Genomic DNA, 10264 nt, shown 5'->3' on the forward strand with positions numbered 1-10264 from the left:
AGATAATTTTTGTATCTTTTGCAGAGACAAGAGTTTCACCATCTTGCTCAGGCTGGTCTCGAACCCACCTTGGCCTCCCAAAGTGCTAGGATTTCAGGTGTGAGCCACCACACCTGGCCAATACCTACTTTTCTTTCATGTCTCCAAGTAGGTATCATTTCCTTATGGAAAGCTTTCCTAACCACTCAAAACTCGGTTAAGTGCCTCTCCTATGTGCCCCTGCAGCACAATGAATTTCCCCTATCACAGTCTGGTTATCCCTCAGTATTTGTTGGGGATTGGTTCCAGAACCTCCCTATAGATACCAAAATCCATGGATGCTCAAGTCCACCTTATAAAATGGTACAGTATTTGCATATAACCTATGAACATCCTCCCATGTACTTTAAGTCATTTCTAGATAACTTATAATACCTAATTCAATGCAAATGCTAAGTAAACCATTGTTATACTGTATCCTTTAGGAAACAATGACAAGAAAAAATGTCTGCATATGTTCAGTAAAGATGCAGCCATCCATTTTCCCCCCAAATCCTTTGATCCTTGTTTGGCTGAATCCACAGATGCAGAACATATGAATACAGGGCTAAATGTTACAATACAATATTTGTTTGCTTAATTTTCTGCTTTAGTATCAGCTCTGAGTCATTCTCATTTTCTGTCATATAAAAACTGCTCAATAAATACTTCTTGAGTAAATTAATGAATACAGGACTTCCTTTAATGCTTCCTTTTATTGTACCTCAAGCAAAATCTTTTGAAATGCATTGTTAGTCTAGCAAAAAATTATATGAAAAGGGCAAAAATGAAGTGAAAGTAGAACCTCTACAGAATAAATGAACACATCAAAGCCAGCTCTCCCTTGATTTCTATTGAAGCTTGGATTCTTTGAGCTTATTTCTACCTCCAGACCTACAAGGGGCATGGAAGACCAGAGAATAAGACTAGGTTCTGCCCAAGATAAGGAGTCTAATAGGGGACACTGAAGTAAAAAGCCACAGCCATGGAATCACTATGAACTAGAAATAAATAATACACATAGAAGGGAACAGCAAGGAAACTGGCCTGTCTGTATTTTGGTGTTAAATAGTGGGGAAGAAAAAACTACTCCTCTGAAAATCCTGCAGACAAGTGAACCCTAACACAAGTATACATCTGAATTCACAATGTAAATCTCAAGCAGAGAACTGAATTTAATGTGGTCCCAATAATGCTACTGGAGAGTAGCATATAAAAGCAAAAACAAATCCCTCCAGGCAGAAAGTCATTTTCAGTCCAGATAAACATCAAATACTTTCAAGATGCAAAAACATCATGGAAAATGAACAACTCACAGTTATAAAACACAGTTATGACATCACAAATAAGAGCAAAAAAGGTAAGAAAAGGATCATATAGTGAGAAACAAAAAGATTTCATATAGCAGAATTTTCTGTTAAAAATATAAAATAGTTATGTTTAATGTATCTAATAAAAGGTAAGTCTGAAAATACAACCAAAGAATTAAAGACCAACCAAGCAAGGTAAAAAACAATTTCTAAAAATGAAAAATAGGGCCAGTATGGTGGCTCACCCCTGTAATGCCAGCACTTTGGAAGGCTGAGGCAGGAGGACTGCTTGAGCCCAGGAGTTCAAGACCAGCCTGGGCAACACAGAGAGACCTTGTCTCTACAAAATACAAAAATAAATTAGCTGGGCATGGCAGCACACACCTGTTTTCTCAGCTACTTGGGGGGCTGAGGTAGGTCGAGCCCATGAGGTCGAGGCTGCAGCGAACCATGATCACAACACTGTACTCCAGCCTGGGCAACAGAATGAGACTTGGTCTCAAAAAATATATATATATATATATATATATACACACACACATACACACACACATATCTATATACACACACATATATATACACACACGCACATATATATATATATATATATAATCATTTAAGTTAAAAACCCAACATACATAATCAACCAGCATATTTGAGACAACTAAAGAGGAAATTAGTGATTCTGGTAGACCTGAGGAAATAATACAGAATGCAGGCCAGAAAGGTAAAGAAATAGAAAATATGATAGAGAGGTTTAGAGACATGAAAAACATAAGATGATGTAACATATTTCTAACTGAAGTTCCAGAAGAAGATAATACAGAAACGGGAAGATGTAATATCTGAAGGGATAATAAGAGAACTGTAGAATTCCAGAATTGTAGAAAAATATCCATCTTCAGATCTAGGAAGCCCAACAAATCTCAAGTAGAATAAATACAAAGAGATACATACCTAGTTACTTCATAATAAAACTGCCATTTATACCAAAGAAAAAGACTTTCAAATTAAAGTTAATCAAATTTTAAAATGCTGTCAAATAGAAAAGATATACAAACAAAGGCATAATGTCTGACTTCTCAACAATTAGTGGAAGCCAAAAGACAATTGAGTAACATCTTAAATGTGCCTTTCCCACAAAAGATCCTCACCTAAACGAACTTCTACAGGATGCACATCAGACAGAAAGATTAGATATAAGAAAAGGTGGCTAACAAAGACTCTGAATAAATCTAAGCAAACAACAACGTATATTTTATAGCAGAGAAAGAGCAGAACAGACAGAAAATATTAGCCAACAAATAGTACGTAAGTTGGAGGAGGCGATCAGAATTAAAGCACTCTAAAGCTTTTGTGTTTTTCAGAAGGAAAGTAAATTTATCAATTAACTTTAGTCTTTGAAGCACAGACACAGAGTCTGAAACTTTCAAATGAAAGAAAGAGAATATTGGAGAGGAGATGATGGAATGAGGAAAAAAAAAAAGGCAAAAAAGGAATTTAAGAAAACAGCACAAAGAAACATGATAAAATGGTAGAAATAAGTTTAACTATATCAGTGATTACAGTAAATGTAAACTGCCTAAACTTCCAGTTAAAAGACATAGATGATCGTATTAAGACAAAAAAGTTAAAATCAAAGGATGGGAAAATAGTAACCAAAAGAAATGTAGTGGAGAGGTCACTAAAAAAAAAGAGTAGCTGCACAATGATAGAGGGTATAATTCATCAGTGTTATGTAATAATTCTAAATATGTATGTATCTAATGACAGCCTCAAATTATAAAAAGCAAAAATTTACAGAACCATAAAAAAAAGACCATCAAATCTACCATGAGACTCTGATACTCCAACATCTCCCTTGGTAATAAAGAATTTTTAAAACTGGACAAAGATTTGTATTGAACACTAAAAATAAGAATTGATGTGTATAAACACCACACCAGCAATTAAAAATATACATTATTTTCAAGACAGGAAAATCATTTAGAAAAACTGACTAACTGCTAAACCAAAATGTTACACTCAACAAATTTCAAGACTAAATCAATATAGGCCACAGTTTGTGAAAAACATTTAATACAAAAAGATAAACAAAAATTCCATCTATCTGTAAATTTAAAATGATACTTTAACAACTAAAAAGTCATAGGAGAATCACAATAGAAATAAGAATACATTTAGAATTATAAATAATAAAAATATTATATATCAAAACTGTGGGATGTGTTATGGCTTAAATGTCTATTTCAGAAAGGAAGGAAGGGTTAACATTAATAAACTAAGTATCTAACTGACAATAACAGAATGACAGAACCAAAAAACAAGAGATGCTAGTGAGGCTGCAGAGAAAAGTCAATACTTAATACACTGCTAGTGGGAATGTAAGTTAGTTCAGCCACTGTGGAAAGCAGTTTGGAGATTTCTCAAAGAACTCCAGCAATCCCATTACAGAGTGTATATCAAAAAGAAATAAATTATTCTACCAAAAAGACACATGCAGCAATATTCACAATTGCAAAGACTTGGAATCAACCTAGGTGTCCATCAATGGTGTACTGGATAAAGAATATATGGTACATATACACCATGGAATACCATGCAGCCACAAAAAGAAATGAATTATGTCCCTTGCAGCAACATGCATGTAGCTAGAGGCCATTATCCTAAGCAAATTAACACAGAAAAAAAAAAACCAAGTACCACACATTCTCACTTATAACTAGGAACTAAACACTAGGTACACATGAACATAAAGACAGCAAAAATAGGTACTGGGGACTACTAGATGAGGGAGAGAGAGAAAGGGCAGCAATGGTTGAAAAACTATTTGGTACTACGCTCACTATCTGGGTGATGAGATCAAGTGTACCCCACACCTCATCATCAAACAAAATACCCATGTAACAAGCCCTCACATGTACCCTCCTATATCTAAATAAAAGTTGAAGTTATAAAACAATAAAACAGAGAAGAAAATAATGACAGAACAAACACAAAAAAAAGACAGCAAGCAGGCTATAATTAAAAAGCAAAAATTGATGAAATAGGATACAAACATATAACGGTTCAAAGTAAAAAAATTACTTGGAAAAATAATAAAAGACAAACCTCTGGGAAGACTAGTCAAGAAAATAAAACAAATATTAGGAATGAAAAAAGGACACAACTACATATGCTATTGAGAGTAAACAGGGAATATTATTATACACCTTATACCAATAAATTAAAAATTTAGTTTAAGTAGATAAGTAGATAGTTTTTCATAGAAAACTGAGTCAAAAAGAAACAGAAAAAATAAAGAAATTAAACAAGTGGTTTAATAGTTCCCACAAAGAAAACATCAGTCCAGACAGTATTATAAGTAAGTTCTATCAAACATTCAGGGAACAAATAATTTCACACAAACTCTTCCAGTATACAGAAAAAAATACATTAAAAAAAGTTATACATACCTGTTTCAAATGACGGTACTTTTTCCACTCTGAGAGTTTGTGACCCCTGTCCTTCTTTCTGAACATTTGTGGAGTAAAACTTTACTTGACTCAGTGTACCAATATATGGATGAGTACAGGGAACCACGTTTGAAAAGCTTCCAAATGTCACCAAATTCTGCCACTCTAAAAGAAAAAACATATATACTTTAATTTCAAACCAACTCCCAGCTGCACAATTAATTGCCAAGTCACCCTCTCCAGAGGAGGTGTTTCACTGCTTCTAGGTACACAGGAAATATATTTTGTAAAGAAAAATTAATGACAACATTCTAATTTTCTCTAACCTGTAAACTTATTTGGAAATTTTTAAAAATATTAAAAAATCAAATAAAATATTTATGCTAGTCAGCTATTTTGAAAGATATTTAGTACATAATAGATACCCTTTATTTTGCATGCTAGTTGCAAGTTAAAAAAATTTTGGTATAATTACTTTTCAGAATAAAGGACTCTGGGAGGGAAGGTCAGGAAGACTTCCTACACAAAATTATCCTGTGTCCTTCTTCCACTAGCTAAAGATTTATTCCTCTTTCATTTCACAATCAATAAGTGAATTATATTAATCATTCATTCATACTGTCACCGATTTTTTAATCAGATAATTAGATCAACATTTGGTGAGATGCCTCAGTATATGCGGAATTTTAACTGAGTGAAGAATAGAAGACTAATTACAAAGCACTTCAGCTGCTTCATCTGGGTTTACTGTGAGCTTTGAAGAGCTCAAATACAGAAGGAAAATATATTCCACAATTTACCCAAGTACAAGAAAACCAAATTTGTCTCTATTTTCCTGTGACCCTCCTTCTCTTTATTTTTCACTATGAGTACTGAGAATTCCTCTTTTTGAAAGAACCCAAAAACCCTATCTAGATAATATTCATATATTTTGTAAAGTTTTAGGTGACATCAAATTACATCATTACAGATAGTCAAGTTTTTCCAAGGATGGAGGGTTGAGCAGTTAAGAGCTGAAACTTTTTTAACTGCTTAATAATGATCTTCCAAAAATGTTAATTCATGTATTGTGTGTGCAGATATATGCATTCTGAAAAAAAAGCCATTTCTTAATGGCTCAGAGAATTCATCAGGAACATAAATTATTAATGTTGAAGATAATATGAAGAGCACAAAGGGCATAAGGGAACATAAGTATTCACTCAAGTTTCAGGCCTAGAACTTACTTCCTTGAAAAAGTTTCTGATGTCAACTGATTCTTTTACTTATTTGGGAAACTGTTGAAGGCCTAGAATGTTTTTGATCATTTGTGTCTATTTTTTAAAGGGTCAGTAAAGCAAATATAACAGAAGATTCCTACACATTAAAATATGCTGCCTACTAGCAAAAATAATTAGTAAATATGGGCTAAAGGAGATTTTCATAGGAAACACACTCCAGAAAAGCATCTTCTTCATCCTGGCCACTGGTGTTCCGACTGTTCAGCCCTATTCAAAATATCTTCTATAATTATTACCTGACAAATTTGACAATATGCCACTTTTTTTTTCACACACTGATGAAATACTTTCATAGAATTTGTGCTAAGATGTTTAAAGAGGGATTGCTCCACAGTTTAAAAGTCCTTCCTTGGAAGATGACCCATTTCCATGACTTGATGCTAGATTTTTTGCAATGTTCTCCTTTGTTTCTAAAACGTTACAGAAAATCTCAAACATATGCAAAGGTAGAAAAACCAGCACAATAAACTGCCATGTACTCATTGCCTACTTTCAACAATGATCAGCTCATGGTCAATTTCATCTCATCTCTACCTGCACCAATATTAATTTGAAGCAAATCTCAGACATAATTTCATCCATAAATATTTCAGTATGTATTTATAAGAGACAAAAACTTTAATACAACCATAACACCATTAGCAGAAATTTTTTAAAAATCCTTAATATCATCAAATATTCTCAATTTCAAATTTCCAGTTGTTACAAATGTTATAATTTTTTTCCAGTTTCTACGTGAATAGATTCAGACAAAGTTTACATATTGGGACTAATTGAGATGTCTTTTAAGTCTCTTTTAAGCTACAGAATGTCTGCTTTTTTTTGTTTTGTTTTGTTCTGTTTAACTGCAATTTTTATGTTGAAAAAGCCAGGTTGTTTGTCCTGAATTTTTGTCCTGGTGATTTCCCAGGCTGAATTTTGCTGACGGAATTCCTATGGTATTGTTTAGCCCATTCTTCTATATGTTCTATAAATCAATGGCTGTAAAGGCTTTATCTAACTTCAGGCTATTTTTATTAGGTCAACACTACTTTGTTAAGTGGTGATGAGTTTTTTTTATCAGGAACCACACAGTAACTGGTTGATTTATTTGGGATGATAATGTCTACTGTTCTTCAATGCCTAGAATCATTTATTCATTAGGTGGTTACAAAACGATACCAATTTTATTACTCCTTCATTTACTACTCAGAATACTTCTACAAAGAGAAAATATCCGTCATTTATTGGTTATTCAGAAAAGTAGTTCATATAGGAAAGTCAGACTAAATGCTTCTTTCCCTTTATTTACCAGTTCTCAAAATAATCCATTAATTACCTAAGGTCCTGTAATAGTGACACATTTTTAATTTGTGTGTATATCATTAAAACTTCATAAATTTAAACATTACTTGGCATTTTTCAATCTAGTTTAGTCATCATCCTGACTAATGCTCAAACTGTTCTATTTTGGGCCAGTAGAGGTCTCTTAAAATTGACTCCCAAGTGCTTTTGACACTACCCTCATAATCTTTGAAAGCTTTCTTGCTGGCTGTTTTGAAAAGTCCTTAATTTTTAACACCAGTAGAAATTCAGGTATTAGCAACTTTAGAAGTACACATCTGGCACTAATACGAGACAGAAAATGGCACATACATTTACCACCTTTAACACTGTATATTATAACAACTATACTGGAGCACATTTAACTCAATAAAACAAATATAATACCTAACACATGGCAATAGAAACACAATCACTGGTTAAAGAATTACTAAATTCCGCAGGGTGCAGTGGCTCACGCCTGTAATCCCAGCACTTTAGGAGGCCAAGGTGGGTGGATCACAAGGTCAGGAGTTTCAGATCAGCCTGGCCAACATAGTGAAACCCCGTCTCTACTAAAAATACAAAAAATTAGCCAGATGTGGTGGTGGGCGCCTATAATCCCAGCTATGCAGAAGACTGAGGCAGGAGAATTGCTTGAACCCGGGAGGCAGAGGTTGCAGTGAGCCAAGATCGTGCCATTCTATTCCAGCCCGGGCGACAGTGTAAGACTCCATCTCAAAACAAAACAAAACAAAAAAACCAACAAAAAAAGAATTACTGAATTCATTAATTCTAGTAAGCAGAGAGACAGAGTGAAAAATATTACCCACCATTGATACTCTTTTTTTCTTTTTTCTTTTTTTTTTTTTGAGACGGAGTCTCGCTCTGTCGCCGGGGCTGGAGTGCAGTGGCCGGATCTCAGCTCACTGCAAGCTCCGCCTCCCAGGTACGCCATTCTCCTGCCTCAGCCTCCCGAGTAGCTGGGACTACAGGCGCCCGCCACCTCGCCCGGCTAGTTTTTTGTATTTTTTAGTAGAGACGGGGTTTCACCATTTTAGCCAGGATGGTCTCGATCTCCCGACCTCGTGATCCGCCCGTCTCGGCCTCCCAAAGTGCTGGGATTACAGGCTTGAGCCACCGCGCCCGGCCTGATACTCTTTTTTCAAGGTAACTTCTAAACAACCTACATATGGAAGTCTTTACCCTGGCACTTACTATTCTACTGGCCTGGACAAGAACTGTGTATATAAGGGCTATGTCTTCAAGACTACAGAGCTACTGGTATCCTATCATCAGTCTATTCAGAACAGCCACACTTCTCTGTGTTTATTTTACTCTCATGGCCTTTGTAGCTAATGACCTAACGGCCACTGCCAGTGATCACTACTTGTCCTCTCTATCCAATCTGGTTTGTCACCTACCACTTACTCTGGCTTCCAGAGAAAATCTGATCATCATTTTTAGGCTATGAATAACAACAAAAAGACACTCCTTTTCTCTCACACAAACTGACAACTCAGTCTACTGTATGTGTTGCTTCCGCAACAACAACTAAAAATAAACAAAAAGATTTCTTGCAATGTGAGTTTATTTCTGGCTAACTTCAGAGACAAAGTCAAGCTTGCGGCCTGTCTTCTAGATTTCAGTCTCCTTACTTAAGAGACTATTTCAGTAATTATTTTCCAAAATTTCTAAGGCAGTGATATATGAAAGCTAAACAGCTGTTAAAGAGGTTACTAAGAGGTTATATAACCTTTTAAAGAAGTTATTAAGTATGAATTTAAAATACATAATATAGAACACAAAAATTATTCCTCATAGTATTATTCATCGCAGGAAAAAACAGAAACAACTCAAATGTTCCCTAATAGAACAATGATTAAGTTACTGCAGGTCCCTATACTTTTATTATGTATTCATTAAAAACTTTTAATAACAAGGAAAAACACTCATGCTATAATGTTGCATGAAAAAAAGCAGGAGACTTGTACAGTATGATTTCAACTACTAAAAATGTGGTGAAATATCTGGATTATGTACAGTTTTTACTTTATACCTTATACTTTCCCTGTATTTAAAAAAATGCCCATAATAATAAAAAAAAAACCTAAGAATATATCAATTGCTAAATCATCTGAAACTTCATCAAGGTCTTATTAATATCATCATCACAATTTGTAATATAGTCTACCATTAACAGATTGACTATCTCTGGTTTACTTTAATCCTTTCAGCTAGCCAAAACTAAAGGAAAATCCTTTTTATCCTTAATCACGTGGCAAGCAAAAGTGTGATCTGGATGGAGTAGCTCAGTCTAGAAGATCACTGCTGATGTAACTTTTCTCCAGACCAGAGTAAAAAACAGAGAATCTCTTTTTGAGTTAGGAAACAATAGATGACGATAACTTCCTGGACTGCATCTTGACATACATCTCTACTGCCTTGCTTAATTCTATTTTTTTTCCATTTTTATTTATTTATTTTTGAGATGGAGTCTCACTCCGTCATCCAGGCTGGAGTGTAGTGGCATGATCTCAACTCACTGCAACCTCTACCTTCCGGGTACAAGCGATTCTCCCACCTCAGCCTCCCGAGTAGCTGGGATTACAGGCATGTGCCACCACGCCTGACTAATTTTTGTATTTTTAGCAGAGATGGGGTTTCACCATGTGGGCCAGACTGGTCTTGAACTCCTAACCTCAGGTGATCCACCCTCCTTGGCCTCCCAAAGTGCTGGGATTACAGGTGTGAGCCACCACATCCAGCTGTGTTTTTCTGAGACAGGGTGTCACTCTGTCACCCAGGCTGGGGCAGTGGTGCAATCATGGTTCACTGCAGCCTCAACCTCCCCGGCCTCAGGTGGTCTTCCCACCTCAGCCTCCTGAGTAGCTGGGAC

General features: G+C 35.3%; 1 protein-coding gene across 1 annotated transcript in view; it reads right to left on the reverse strand.

Annotated features, from left to right (window-relative positions):
* SLC30A9 (solute carrier family 30 (zinc transporter), member 9) overlaps window positions 1–10264 on the reverse strand; it is a 109440-nt gene that overhangs the window by 92854 nt on the left and 6322 nt on the right. Inside the window, exon 2 of the mRNA XM_011949039.1 lies at window positions 4784–4948. Within this exon, the coding sequence (XP_011804429.1) occupies window positions 4784–4948 (165 nt within the window). The remainder of the gene's footprint in view (window positions 1–4783; window positions 4949–10264) is intronic.

This window comes from Colobus angolensis, unplaced genomic scaffold, assembly GCF_000951035.1.
Source record: "Colobus angolensis palliatus isolate OR3802 unplaced genomic scaffold, Cang.pa_1.0 Scaffold29, whole genome shotgun sequence".
Lineage (NCBI taxonomy): Eukaryota > Metazoa > Chordata > Mammalia > Primates > Cercopithecidae > Colobus > Colobus angolensis.